Raw genomic sequence first — 15,779 nt, 5'->3', positions numbered from 1 at the left:
CTCCACGCTCTGAGCTCCGTGGCGTCGCTCTCTGTCCCGCCGGTGCGCGCAGACATCATCGTGCTGATCGCATCGCTGGCCGTGATCATCGCCGGCACCCAGGGCAACGTGTTCGCCACGTCGGCGCTGCGCTCCCTGCGCTTTCTGCAGATCCTGCGCATGGTTCGCATGGACCGGCGCGGCGGCACCTGGCGGCTGCTGGGCTCCGTGGTGTACGCACACAGCAAGGTGAGGGCCACGTGGTGTACACACACACAAGGTGAGGACTACGTGGTGTACACACACACAAGGTGAGGGCCACGTGGTGTACACACACACAAGGTGAGGGCCACGTGGTGTACGCACACACAAGGTGAGGGCCATGTGGTGTACACACGATGACCGATGACAAAACCTCGTGTGTCACGTGCGCGCACCGCCCCCCCACCGCAATCCCTCCAGGATTTCAATGATTTGCCCCCCACCCTCCCTTCACCCCCCCCCAACCACCACCACCCCTTTGATGTGGATGATGTTTCACATTTTTTGTTCACTGTTCCATTCGTGACTCAAACTTTGTTTATTATTATTGATGATGAATGTGACTGCAGGGGCTGCATGAACCAACCACACTGAACACACACACGGTGTGGTGACGCATCACTACGTGTTTACGTCATAGCCGTTTCACACGTTTGCCGCAACACCTGGTAAAATCGCAAGGCGCCTAGTCTGGCACAGGCCTGCCCTCGGTGGTGACGGTGCGTGGCGTTGCGGCGTGCAGGAGCTGATCACGGCGTGGTACATCGGCTTCCTGGTGCTCATCTTCTCCTCCTTCCTCGTCTACCTCCTCGAGAAGGACGAGGACAACAAGTACTTCGAGACGTATGCCGACGCGCTCTGGTGGGGCACGGTGAGGCGCGGCACGCACACGCACGCACGCACACATGCACGCACGCACACACGCGCACATGCACACATGCACGCGCATGCACATGCATGCACACGCATGCACACACGCACGTACACACGCACACACACACATGCACATGCACGCACACGCACGCACACACGCACGTACACACGCACACACACGCATGCACATGCACGCACACGCACGCACACACGCATGCACATATGCACACACACACATGCACATTAGCACACATGCACGCACACGCACATGCACATACGCACACATGCACACACGCATGCACACGCACGCACACACGTGCACGCACACACGCATGCACGCATGCACATGCGCACACACGCACATGCACACGCACGCACACACGTGCACGCATGCACGCACGCATGCACATGCGCACATACGCACACACGCATGCACACGCACGCACACGCACGCACACACGTGCACGCACGCACGCATGCACGGACCCATGCACATGCACACGCAGCCACGGACTAATTCCCAGCCATAGTCCTAACTCTCACCATCGTCTTAACGTGAACCCCTAACCCTTGCCTTGTCTCAAACTCCACCCATCGCTTTGGCATTTCGGCCCCCAAATCAAGATCACGAGTTTCTCTGCGCCACCCCCTAGCTCCTTGTGGGAACCCCCCTCCCCTTTCCCATGCCACAACCCACGGGTGACTAAGACCGCAATACGGAGAGAGATGATGTGGCAATGCATCTGGCCAATGCGGCGTTGGTTTCATGTTGTGAATCTTCGCTTGGTTTGCAGCCGCGGCGGGACGCTGATCTTTCCCGCTCACGTTTGATATTTCCTCTTGCACAGTATCCATGCCGCAGCTTGCACTGCCCCCTCCACCCCTTCCTAGGGCTGACTCTGTCCCTGTGCCCCCTCCCGCTTGTCAGGTGACGCTCACCACCATCGGCTACGGGGATAAGTACCCGGTGACGTGGGGGGGGCGGCTCTTGGCGGCCGCTTTCGCCATCATCGGCATCTCCTTCTTCGCGCTGCCCGCCGTAAGACACACATCATCATCATCATCATCATCGCCGCTATGACACGTCGCCGTCGTCATCACTACGACACATTATCATCATCACTACGACGCATCATCATTATCGCTACAACGCATCATCATCGCGATGAAGCATTATCATCACGATGATGCATCATCATCATCATCATTGCGATGACACATCATTATGTATGCATGGATGTTGGACTTCATCGCACCGTACGTAGCCAACCGGTGCTCATCGGAAGTGCGGGGGAAGGGCAACCATTGCAGCGAAACATCGTCAAGAAACACATCATCATCACGACGACGATGCATCATCATCCTCATCACGACGACGATGCATCATCATGATGACAGGCCAGTGTGGTGGCACAGTAGTCGTAGTGAGCGCTGATGAGGATTAACGTGGTAGCGCGAATCTCATGCATATTGATGATTATGGTAATGATGATAATGTTAATCACATGCATGTTGATGATTATGGTGATGATGACAATGTTAATGATGTCAATAATGACGGTGAAAGCGACCATAGTGATGTGATGATGACGACGATGATGCTGATGATAACGGTGGTGCCCCCAGGGCATTCTGGGCTCAGGCTTTGCCCTCAAGGTGCAGGAGCAGCACAGACAGAAGCACTTTGAGAAGAGACGGAGCCCAGCAGCAGGCCTCATACAGGTGGGAGAGAGTGTGAGAGTGTGAGAGAGTGTGAGAGAGAGAGTGTGATAGAGTGTGAGAGAGTGCGAGAAAGTGTGAGAGAGTGCGAGAGTGTGTGAGAGAGTGTGAGTGAGAGTTTGACAGCGTGTGTGAGAGAGTGTGAGAGGAGAGAGAGTGTGAGAGAGTGTGAGAGAGAGTGTGAGAGAGAGTGTCTGTGTGTGTGGATGGGTGGACGTGAAGTGGTTAGTACACTAAGCCACCGACCAGGCGACCTAAGTTTGTTTCCCGCTCAGAGCCAATATCAGTGCTGAATATCCGAACCGGTCCTGGACCGCCCCTAGGTTTCTTCACTACCGGAGAGACAAAGACGGAGGGGCGTGGTACTGACCACACCACCACCCCCTCGTGCGCCCTCTAAGCCTAAATTGGTGCTCGCTAACAGCACTTGTCCCCACGGTGTTGAAGGCTATACGGGGATCTTTACCTGTTAGTGTGTGACTGTGCGTGTGTGCGCACGCATGCTGACATCGTACATAACACACGTGTCGATGTGGGGACATGAATGATGATGCCTTTGCGTGGGCTGGCAGCGGCCGACTTCGAGTAGCGGCAGAAGCCATCACTCGTGGGCCTGTTCTGTTGCATCGTGCCAGTCAGCCTCCCACTCAGAGCACACCTAGCCTGGCTCGGGACTGTGGTGATGTCACTACCATGTAACGGAATATTAATAACTTAGCAGATTTTGAAAACCATGCTCTTTTCTGGTGACGATGATTGTGATGGTGACAAGGATTGAAGGTGATGATGATGACCATGGTGATGATGTTGATGATCACAATGGTGACGATGGTGACGATGGTGACGATGATGGTGACGATGGTGACGATGATGGTGACGATGGTGACGATGTTGATGATTATAATGGTGACCATGGTGATGATGGTGACGATGGTGACCATGGTGACGATGGTGACGATGGTGATGATGGTGACGATGGTGACGATGGTGATGATGGTGACGATGGTGACGATGGTGACGATGATGGTGACGATGGTGACGATGGTGACGATGGTGATGATGATGGTGATGATGTTGATGATGTTGATGATCACAATGGTGATGATGGTGACGATGGTGACGATGGTGATGATGGTGATGATGGTGATGATGGTGACGATGATGGTGACGATGGTGACGATGGTGACGATGGTGACGATGATGGTGACGATGGTGACGATGGTGACGATGATGGTGACGATGACGGTGATGATGATGGTGACGACGATGGTGACCATGGTGACGATGATGACGATGGTGACGATGGTGACGATGGTGATGATGGTGATGATGTTGATGATTATAATGGTGACCATGGTGACGATGGTGACGATGGTGATCATGGTGACGATGGTGACGATGGTGATGATGGTGATGATGGTGACGATGGTGACGATGGTGACGATGATGGTGACGATGGTGACGATGGTGATGATGGTGACGATGATGGTGACGATGGTGATGATGGTGACGATGGTGACGATGGTGACGATGATGGTGACGATGGTGACGATGGTGACGATGGTGATGATGGTGATGATGGTGACGATGATGGTGACGATGGTGACGATGGTGACGATGGTGACGATGATGGTGACGATGGTGACGATGGTGACGATGATGGTGACGATGATGGTGATGATGATGGTGACGACGATGGTGACGATGGTGACGATGGTGACGATGGTGACGATGGTGATGATGTTGATGATTATAATGGTGACCATGGTGACGTTGGTGACGATGGTGACCATGGTGACGATGGTGACGATGGTGACGATGGTGACGATGGTGACGATGGTGACGATGGTGACGATGGTGACGATGATGGTGACGATGGTGACGATGGTGATGATGGTGACGATGATGGTGACGATGGTGACGATGGTGACGATGGTGACGATGGTGACGATGATGGTGACGATGGTGACGATGGTGACGATGGTGATGATGTTGATGATCACAATGGTGATGATGGTGACGATGGTGACGATGGTGACGATGGTGATGACGATGGTGACGATGATGGTGACGATGATGGTGACGATGATGGTGACGATGATGGTGATGATGGTGACGATGATGGTGACGATGATGGTGACGACGGTGATTGCAGGCAGCGTGGAGGATCCACGCCACGGACCCGTCCCGCGTGGACCTCACCTCCACGTGGAGATTCTACTACGAGTGCATCCCGTCGCTAAGGCAGGTGTCCACAGCCACTTCACCCGACCCTTACCCTTGTACCTTGCCTAACAATTGAACCCCTTAATCATAATCCTAACCCCTAACCCTGACCTTAACCGCCAACTCTAACCCCTGGCCCCAACCCTCACCTTAACCCCTGACCCTCGCACCCCACGCTACGCCTGCGCTGCCCGCACACCACCGCTCACTGGTCGCATGGAGGCTGCATGAGCGTCGCGAGCGGCTTGCGTCGGCGCCGGGAGCCATCCAGCAGCGGAGCGCGCGGAGTCACGAGTCGCACGGCCCGAGGGTCAGGGTCGTCTCGGGCAGCCTGACGCACGCCGACAGTCGGGACTTCTCTCATCGGCACTTTCCCTGGGAGCAGTTCCACCATCGCAGACGCACGATCCAGATGTGGGGGTGACCGCCAGGGCAGCCGCGAAGCGGCTTTCTACTTGGGGCATAACAAATTGACCGATTAGCGCCGTTGAGTCGGAGGGAAATAATTTTGTCCGCCTGCTTTGATGAGGCAGAAATGCTCGTAAAATTACGGCGGTGTCGGACCGACTTGGACGAACCGACTTTCTCGTGCGTGCTGGGTTGGTGACGGTGTGTTCCGTTTCGTGTGCGTGTCATTCCCGTCATTTGTTCCGTAGAGAAGCTACCATGTTGGTTAGCACAGGCGGCTATGTACGGTGCGAAAGAAGTTCAACATACATACATATTAGGATGATTTTTTATGTTGAGGTCTCATTTAGGGAACTGCCCTTGAGTGAAATTTAATTAGTTTTTTTTTCCTCTCCCACAATTGCATCTCAACGCCATCGTCGTCGTCGTCGTCGTCGGGGTCACGAGACGAAATGATTTGCAGTCGGAATTCTCTCGACATTTGTTAGACCTGCCCCAGAATCCATGGTTGTCACAGCGCAGCATCTCATGTAACATCGATAGATCTTTTATTTTACATTAGTCGAGCACCTTTTAGCCGCCCCGTTAAGAGCACTTGTAGCATGTCAATACAACTGAAACTGTTTTAATTACCGCAGCTAGGATTTAGCCAATTTAAGTGCGTTTTTTTTATTACGATGGGGTATTTTTAAATCCTTTATATTAAGTTCGCTTGCTTGCTTGCGCGCTTGCGACCGTGCAAATCTTTTGGTCGTTTTTTAACCCACTTCCTGTGATCCAATTGAGCTGACATTTTGCACACAGACTCGTTGTGCGTGACAATTTATTTTCGTGAAAAAAAAATTCCTAATTTTTCCACTATTCCAAAATTTTCCACCTTTTTATTTAAAATACCAATGTGATAAAAATGAAACTCTTACTCAAGAAAAACAGAAATGAATAATAAAATAAAACCGATGCCACGCATATAAAGGATTTATAGTGAAAAACTTTGTTTTTACGGGTTAATTTTTTGTGTGTGGAGTCATCAACTCGCATTTCATAACGGGCGCGCAAAACCCGCATTCACACTCGGATGGCAGCTTTGCTGGCTCAGCATTCTCTGACGTGGCCATTATGAACTCTTGAGCCACCTGGCCAGCCAACGAGGGTTGGCATCACCACCTTTGCTTGCCACCCATCGTGGGGTCACGACTGAATCGCCCAGTGAAACTCTGCACTCAGCAGCTCGATAGACTTCCAAGAATCCAAAAAGTGGCTTCTAAGTGGCCAAGTCTTGAAGGTTTTATCAAAAGCCTAAGAATATTAAAAGCGTGCCTTCATTTGGCTACGAGACACCTGAATGTGCTCTGGCTCCCGGGGCAGAGCGATTGTAGAGACATTAGTCTGTAAATGATCGTTGCCGCCGTTCATGCACCTGCACTCTGGCGTGACATGCCCCCTGCGACCGCAATCACAGTGGGAACCCTCTGTGTTTTTAGCTGCCCGCTTGTTTCCGTAGTTACTGGAAAGCACTTTATGTGGAGAACTTTAAGTGGCCGTGTCACAGGCTATTAGCGCCAGCAAATGTTCCTGTCGACAAAAAATATCGTCGCCTTTCAAACAGCGCAACGTGCGTGACTCTAAAAGATAGAAGCATTCTGAAGTCGTTTGTGTATCCGCAAAAGCTTCACTGAGTCCCAAGACCCCCGATTTTAGGAGGATCTTGCATTGGGCAGTTTGGCCAGTTCCTCTGTTAGGAAAGGCACATGGGAGGAGAATGGAGCGTCCGCAGAGACTCCCCCGCTGTGCACGTGGGCATTTCCTCCTCTTCCGAGGGAGATGGCTGGACAGCATGGAAAATAGGCCAATATTATTTGAGTGGAGGCCCCTTCTGCCAAAAGTGATGTAAGCAAGACATTTCAGGGATGCTCCATTTTACATGTTACGTGTCGGCGGGCAACACTCAAAAGTCCACAGACGGCTGAACTCCGACCACGACTGGCCGCCTCGTGACCCTGCGGACTTTGTGTGTTTCATAAATCTCTGGGTGTTCCATCAACCCCCCCCAACCCTCCAAAGCGGTGGATCACGACGCACGCGATCATTATTGCGGTGGCGCTGCCACTGTATTCTTTGATCAGGATGTGGGAAGCATTGGGATGCGCAAGAAGCGGGGAAAGCAGTGGGTGGGGAGCAGGGCAATTCGTGAGGAGCAGGGAGCGCGGGTATGCGTAAGAAGCGGGGGAGCGGGGGGGATGCGTGAGGAGCAGGGAGCGGGGAGCGAGGGGTGTTCACGCTCGGCTGAGTTATCGCCACGGAGGACGAGTGGCGGCGGCAGTGAGGATCACTGCCGTCGCCTCCTGACATGAGGAATTGAGCCACCCGTCCTCGCGCCTCGATCACCGAGCCAAACTGGCAATCGCTTTTTCATTTTTTATCCGCGCGGACGGAGGTGTACGGGCAGCCGTCGGCTTGAGCTAGAAAATAATAATAACTTTGGCTCCTCCAATATAAAATAATAATGCTGGCATCTTCCGTCTCTTAATGCCGAAGCTGTGGACTTCTCTGATAGAAAGCAAATGGTAGAGAGATGATCCGTGGTTGGAAATTAAAATAAATGTCCGTGGTACTGCATCGGCAGCGGTGCACGAGCACAAATAATTGTCAATAACACTGCCCGAAGTAGGAGGGAGATCTCTGCTTTGAAGAAGAGCCATTGCCTGAATCGTCACCTATCATGTCACTTTTCCTCTTCATGGCAGTGTTATTAATGAATGTGTTGACTTTTTGGGAACAGTTCCTTAACAGTGAAACTAAGCTGAACACCAGCTCCTTACCCTGGATATAGCTCCCAAAAAAACCCTCACGAAACACATTTGCAGACAGCAATGGATCGATTCCTATGTTCACGGTGGAGGCATGGAACCGAGCACGTGAGAATCCATCAATTACGGTTCGCGTAATTTGCAGTACGGTATACGCAAACATGATGCTAACGGTATCCTGAGGCCAACGGAGCACCTTGGGGTTGTCACGCACGGGGGGGGGGGGGTGTGGAGATGGAATGTTCGGTGTGGGGCAGGTTACTTGCTCTAGCATCATAGCAAGTTCTATAGCGCCGTAACATTATATTAGAGAAGAGACATCGGAATAGGAGAAGGGTGGGGGTCTTGCACCTGCTTTGGAAAGGGGGCAGGGATTTGGTGGAAAGCTATTTTATTAACTTTTTTATTTGACAAGGTAAAGCCCACTGAGCTATTAGCTCTTCAGAAGCGGCCTGGACAGAGATGATAAATGTGGAGGGGAAGAACCTAGAGGACTCGGAGAAAAATCCACGTGACCAATTGGAGAACACCCAAATTCCAAATATACAGCAGCAGGCGTCAGGGTTGGGATCGAACCCACGACCCCTTGCATACCAGGCGAGGGAGATAACATCTCGCCAACGTACAGGTGGCAGGGAATTCTAGACTGGGGTATCATGGACAGAAAATGATACAATTTACCCATGAGAGCCTCACTTGAGTCTCAAGACGGCTTCATGTCGGGGTCCTGTTAGGAATGTTTGGCCAATCGCTTTTTTTTCCAGTGTATTGTGTCTTGAAAGAAACCGACGTGTCTGCAGAAAAACTCATAAATATGAGAGGAACAGGGGATATTTTTTCTCTGCACGTAAAAAATACACCCCAATTTCAGCAAAATTGTTTCAGCACAAGCAGTTTTTGACAATCATTAGTACCTCATCAGCACATTCGGGCTTGCTTGAAGCAATGCTGGTGAATGGCCAGGTGTTTATCTCTGTTCGACATGGGTCCCAGTTTTGTTGCTTATATTTTCCACAAGCGAGAAAATTGCTCGCACGCCAGTGCATGGATTTGTTAACGACCTACCTGATGTACTGTACTGCCTCAGCAGACACCACTTCGAAAATGCAATTAACCAGAACGTAGACTTTACCTCTAACGAGGGCGAGCGACGGAGTGCATTAAGCGCCGGTTTAAATGCACAACAGGAGCATAATAGATGGTGGAGGATTCAGCCGCGCCACAAGTATAATTAAGCATATTTAAGCAGCTGATATGCGGCTCACTGCTGTGCCAGGGGAATGTTCTGTCTGTACGCGTGTCTGTGAATACTTAGTGATGCTGTGGACCAGTGCCAATTGGTTTACGCACGTTAAAACGCGAGGCTGAAAGCGTGTATGAATCTGTTCTCTTAAGTCCTCTAGATCTCCCTAGGTTAAGTCTGTGGCGTCCCTGTGTACATTGATGAGTCTCTGTGATTGTGTGGTCTATGTAAATTCAGCGGGGCTCGATGCAAGCCCTTGAGTGTCAGGCACCCTAGCAGGGGGACTAGGCAAGGGAAGGCACCGGCTCGGCCTATGAATAAAATAGACATTCAGGCATTTTTGAGAATGAGGAATCAAGTAAGAATGTAAAATGAAAATATCTAATGTTATTGGCATTGATATGTAGAGATAAAGCCAGTCTTCTGGTTAAATATCTCAACCCCTCCACATGCAAAACAAGGTGCGGCCATTTTGAACATTGCCGTCAGGTTGCCACGACGACTTCGTGACCCCATCCAGGCAATGCGAGTGCTCCGTTGCATGTGCAGCAAAAACACGTTTTAAAATGACTGAGCCAAGTTGCTCGGTGTTGCAGAGCAACGTGTGCAACTTTATGTGCTCAATGTTGCAGTTCCATGTTGAATGGAGCGACGTGCATACTTGCTTTAAGCAACATTGTTGCAGTAAAGTTGCAGCAGTTTTCTTTGGATTGCAGCTGGGCCGCGTTTCATTATATTGCTCTGCGTTGAGACCAATCCAGTTTGCAGCACGACGCTTTTGACTTGCACCGAGTTGCGTTGCGGTTGAATTGCATTGCTCAGGTTTCCATCGACTTGCACGTTGCTGCTTGCTTCGAGGTTGCACCGGGTTGCCTCGCTGGGTTTGCCCGGGGGGGCTGCGAGACGTGCAACACCGGTATGAGCGCTGTCATGAAACCCTGTCGCGGATGCATGCCCAGAACATCGATGTGAATGAGCGTCGACCGCGAAGCATGGAATCTCGCTTACACCATCGCCACCGTGGTGACATTTATTGTGCACGACGATTCGTCAGTCACATGCCTTTATTTAACCAGATGAGGGCCCGTGGGGCAGATACGTGATAAAATACAGCAAAGGTGTGCTGTGTGATAAAAGCGTGATGTTTGTCAGGATGCTAGATAAATATATACAACACTGTGTCATGGAGCGATCTAAACTGAAATTACCCTCAGTTGAAAATGGCCACCATACGTAACCAATATACCTCGCATCTGCAATTCTAAGCCACAGAGAAGTTTGAATTGAGTCGTTGCCATTCACACATTAGGGGTGAGGGAGTGTGACGAGGACAACTTTAATAAATCGGTCATCTGGTATTTCAAGATGGCTGCAATTTATTTTAAGATGGCTTCCACTTATTTTAAGAAGGCTACCATTTATTTCAAGATGGCTGTCAATTGTAACCAATATTGACCAAATCCACCGATACCATGTATATTTTTTTACCCAAGCTAACAATATGCTTATTTTATTTTTATCAATTGATGAGAGGGAGAGACGTTTGATAATAAAATGTAATTTCTAACAAAGCTCTAAACTTCCTCTGCAATCACGGAGGTGGTTGTTAAGTATAATTTGACCTGGATAGTCCCGGAATTGGCATCTGTGTTTGGGTGGCAGGAATTTATTTGTACCGTGACCTCGTACCGGTCCTTGTGTAGAACTTTATTACAGGCAGGATAATCCAGGCAGCCAATTGCAATGCTCTACTGGGCCTACACAGAATAATGGGACTGGTTATTAAACATTGGCTGAGAACCTTATTAATTTGAGTTGGTTTGGTTGTTTGCCTTTCACTACGGCCAGGTTTGGCGAAAGGGGTAGTGTTGAACAAATGCATACAGCAGAATGCTAGAGCATACAAGCTGTGTGGGTATAACGACAGTAAATCAAGACTCCAAAGGGCATGTACGCGGAGATATGCAGGGGGGGAGATGCCTACAGCCTGGTCTAATCCTTATAAAATATTTGCCACAAAAATTAGGGTTTAACCACTTAAATCCACATTCTGTGAGCCTCAGAAGTACAAGTTTCAGGTTGCCGAGGGTGGCTATATCGATTTATAAGATGGTGGCCATAACGGTCATTTCAGCTTTGATTCCTCCCTGAAAGTGTTGAGTGTGTATTTCTCAAAAATCCAGAAACATCTCAATGCTTTTATCGCAAGGCGCGCAATTGATTAATAAATCTGCCCCCTCTCAGTATATCTCTTGCAAGGGAGACAAGGGGTGCATTCAGAAAGGATAAAGATTAAAGTTCACCATCATCACTCTCATTTTCATCATCATCATAACTTTCACCATTATCATCCTTGTTACTCTATTCATTGTCATCCAGTGCTGGGTTTCCAATTTACTCTTTGTCGGAATACTGTAGGTGCCATTTGTTTGATTAAAAGTGCACAGGGTGTTTGGAAAAGATGGACCCGATTTCAAAGCAGTATATTTCACGATGGCAACATGTTACAATTACACAAAAAGTTACAAACGATTTAATGAGTTATCAAGATTTACTAACCATTTTATAAATACTCTATGTGCATCGAGACGATAGTTGAATTCGTCCCAAACGCCTCTCTTCTCACGTTTTCCTCTGAGATGCGTGGTCGCCCTGTGCTCTTTCCCTTACATTAACAGCCTGTTTCCTCAAATTGTCGGTACCAATGACGAATGCTTTTTGACATTGGCAGATCAATGCCAAAACGCCGTTGAAATGCACGCTGTACCGCAATAACGAATTCAGTCTTGCTGAACTGCAGAACGCAAAACGCCTTGCGTTGCGGGGTCACCGTCTTGCGAATGACTAAGGCTAGGGGCTGTTTGTGCGCTGGGAGAGGCATCTAGCGGTAATCATTTGAAACTCTATGCCCCGCCCTCTCTATGCCCCGCCCTTTCAAGTGGTAAGAGTTTCATTAATGGGCGGTTCATGGTTGCAGAGATATAGCGATTTCAAATCGGGTCCATCCTTTTCAAACACCCTGTAGTTTAGAATCAATAGGACAGATAACCATGTTTATACATCCTTCCAGACCCCTTATCCTGCTTGTGAGCAGGGTGACAATGCACACGCCATTTATATATTGTCGGGTAAATAATTTCGGATGCGGTGAATGAGTTTCAAACAGAAGGTACGTGGACATGATCAGTAATGCAATGAATAGTGCTACTTTGAAGTCCTTGGCCTGAGTTAAATTCCCGGCCATGACTGAGTGGTGTCTTAACTGGTCCTGGACATGCACCGGCCTCTTCCCCTTTACCAACCCATACTAACCAACGTGGTGAAGTATGGTCAAATATTCCCCATGACCAACAAGGCACAGGGATACTTTTTTTTATCAGAACGAAGCTGCAAAAACAACAATCGGAGCAAACGACGCAATCCCATTAGTGAAAACAGTCAATTACACAACGAATATGGATGGATTTTAACATGAACCTCGTTCTTTTTCCTACTTCGAATTGGAAACCCAGCAGATGTCATTGTCGTCATCATCATGGCCCTTTTAGGGTTGCAGGTGAAATGAGGGGTACCGGGAGGCTGCATAGGCACAGCGGTATAGTATCCACAGTGGTGGCTTTCTGCAGTGACTAAAGAGAGGCTGCAAGGCTTATTTTAAATACTAGTACTGTATGCAGTGTCCTTAGATAAAATTGGCACATTTAGACATCGACTATGGGGCAGGTAGCCAAAGGTACAGATGGACGGAGAGACATGGAGGCGGAGAAAAAGACCGAGTTACAGACTGATAGGCACAGATAGAAAGAGACAGAACAGACAGACATGGAGACAGATTACAGACACACACAGACACTAAGAGATAGACCGACAAATAGATACAGGGACAGACGTACATAGAGACGAGAACAGAGAGGCTGATGGATTACCTCTGTACACTCGTACACGCTGAGTCATTAATGAATCCATCCTTCCGCCCTTCCGCCCGCTCACTCAGGAAGGATCTTTGGTACGTTCCCTGCAGGTTCGTTTGATAACGGCGATTCCACCAAAGATGGTAACGGCGGGAATAACGGCACCACCGATGATGGCGATGTTGTGGGGGCGTGCCGCTTGTGTCCAATCCAAAACGAGTCCAAACTCGCAAACGCTTCACCCGGAGGTTAAACAACAAGTAGCAAATTCTGCCTTGCAGAAGGCATGTTATACGTGTATACATACACGTAGCCAACTGTGATAATCAGAGGTGCGAGGGAATGACAACGAATTCAACTAAATTTCTATTTTATATTTGTGTGCCGCGACCTATTTGTGGGGATTTCTTTCGTGTTGTCCCCTCGGGTGCATGGGTTTCCTCTGGATGGACATTCCATTTACCACCCAACTCAAAACATTCAAAAAGCTCAATAAGGAATTGGCCAAACACCCCAAGCAAGAGCATCTTGATAAAGGATTTTGAGATGCAGTCGATTGCGTTTGTGGATAAGCAATGGTTAGTTAATGAATTAATAGAAGTATACATGAACAATTCAACTGTTGTCATTATGATCGGTTTATTGAAATGAACAATTCACACATCCTCATGGCGATACGGTGAATGATCGTGATTCGAGTTCGCGATTCATTTTAAGAATTGATTCTTTCATTGCAACGTCGCGGCCTCAACTCGCTGCAAGGGACGACGCCAGCCCATCGCTGACGGCGTGCGACTTGAGAACCATTCATTCCTTGACGCGCGATTCGTTGTGTGCGTCGTGAAAATGAAGGGTCAACATTTATCGACGGATCGATGCGATCGTTACGGCCCGATTCGTGATCGATGGATGCTTTTTTTAATTAAACGAATTTCGATGTCAGTATGCTCATTGTGGTGTTTAATTTTACGAATAAATAGTAAATGTATTTCTCCTCAAATGAGCATTGAGGCGGTGTTAATCTCCAGTTTACAGCCCTGAGCCAATGGTGGAAAGTCCTCATTCCTATGGCGGGGCTGAATTTATCTGTAAGACAGCCACTGTTAACAAACCAGCAAAGTGGTACCTATTTTATAAACTTCAAAATGATGATGGGCTGATTCACTCCCCCCCCCCCCACCAACCAGGATTTGAACTGTAAATTGTTCATATGCCACCTCGGTTCGATATTCTATCTCCACATTCAGGTCAAAATATTTTGTCTCTCTAAGCTCCGAAAAAAGATAAAGAGCCGAAATGTTTAGCATATGGAGGTGCACAGACGCACCGATTCATTGAAAAAATGCAGATTCATTATTATTCTCACGGCACACGCATCGAATCGATCGCTGTGTGTTTTTATTTATTTGCGTGTCATGTTCACTTGACTGGGTTCACATGAACCCTGCAACCGGTGGAGGCGGAACCATTCAGCGCAGTATAAATAAAAAGAACAATTCTCGAATCGAATCGCAGCCTCGAACCGCAAGGCAGTGTTTGGTTTAGCACTGACGACGGTGGTGAAGTATTTGTACATTTGACGCATGCTGCGTGACTTGCGTGCGGTATAATCTGAACACGTTTCTCTTTTTCAATCAACATTGTTTATTTTATATTTCCCCAATTTCTATTCAACCCGTGCTATCGGTGTCGCATTGGGATGGGATGCAGAATTTTCCATTAGGAGCTCTCGGAGAGCAGTGCACCCAACCCCGTGTAAGAGAACGGCGGCGCTCAGAAGCAGACATCACAGAACTACTGCCCGAGATCTCTTCAAACGACCTCTTTATTTTTGCCACACAAGCTGATGCCAAGACACGTTTGCCACATGACGTTCAAACCAATATTGTTTTTTTTATTCTCAGAGCTGGAATTTTAACCGAAGTAAGTGAAAATAAAAATGTAATGTGATCACTACTTTGTTAGACATCGGTGACCAGCCTGAGACCATCAGAATCAAAATATTTATACTAGAGGAATCCGATGAGCTATAAAGCTCTTTCACATTATTCGGGTTTTCAGTAAAGCCACGTAGATAGAAAAAAAATTAATAACAACAAAAACACTGATGTAGACTGTAGCCTGGTTCTTAATCGGAGTGAGTGGACTGGCAGTCTATAATGTAGACTGTAGCAATAGTTTTAACCTCGGTGAGTGTACTGGCAGTCTATAATGTAGACTGTAGCCTGGTTTTTAAGCTGGTGAGCGTATTGGCAGTCTACGATGTAGACTGTAGAAATGGTTATTAAACTAAGTGAGCGTACTGGCAGTCGAAAAATGCAGACTTATTCTTGGTCCTTTCAGTAATTTAAATCTAATTTTTAAAAATGTCCGGTTTAATCACGGGCGGCTGAACCGACGATTCGAGCCCTGATCTCGTCTGACCCCTGAGCCACGTGGCCATCTCCTAAGAACACATTTCCTGACATTTACTCAACCCACGCCTGCATATCCAGCCGTACCGGCACGAGCCCATTGCACAGCTCCATTGCCGCTAAACGGCCACGTGGCACAGGGACAGGTTGTGAGTTC

General features: G+C 48.7%; 1 protein-coding gene across 1 annotated transcript in view; it reads left to right on the top strand.

Moving 5' to 3' along the window:
* LOC133352940 (potassium voltage-gated channel subfamily KQT member 4-like) overlaps positions 1-15,779 on the top strand; it is a 74,394-nt gene that overhangs the window by 34,269 nt on the left and 24,346 nt on the right. Inside the window, 5 exon segments of the mRNA XM_061568946.1 lie at positions 53-228; positions 764-892; positions 1,823-1,933; positions 2,521-2,616; positions 4,769-4,861. Coding sequence (XP_061424930.1) covers positions 53-228; positions 764-892; positions 1,823-1,933; positions 2,521-2,616; positions 4,769-4,861 — 605 coding nt within the window.

The sequence above is a fragment of the Lethenteron reissneri genome, chromosome 42, assembly GCF_015708825.2.
Source record: "Lethenteron reissneri isolate LAM-NWPU_2019-01 chromosome 42, ASM1570882v1, whole genome shotgun sequence".
In the NCBI taxonomy this organism is placed as follows: domain Eukaryota; kingdom Metazoa; phylum Chordata; class Hyperoartia; order Petromyzontiformes; family Petromyzontidae; genus Lethenteron; species Lethenteron reissneri.
This window is presented reverse-complemented; position numbering and strand designations above follow the sequence as displayed.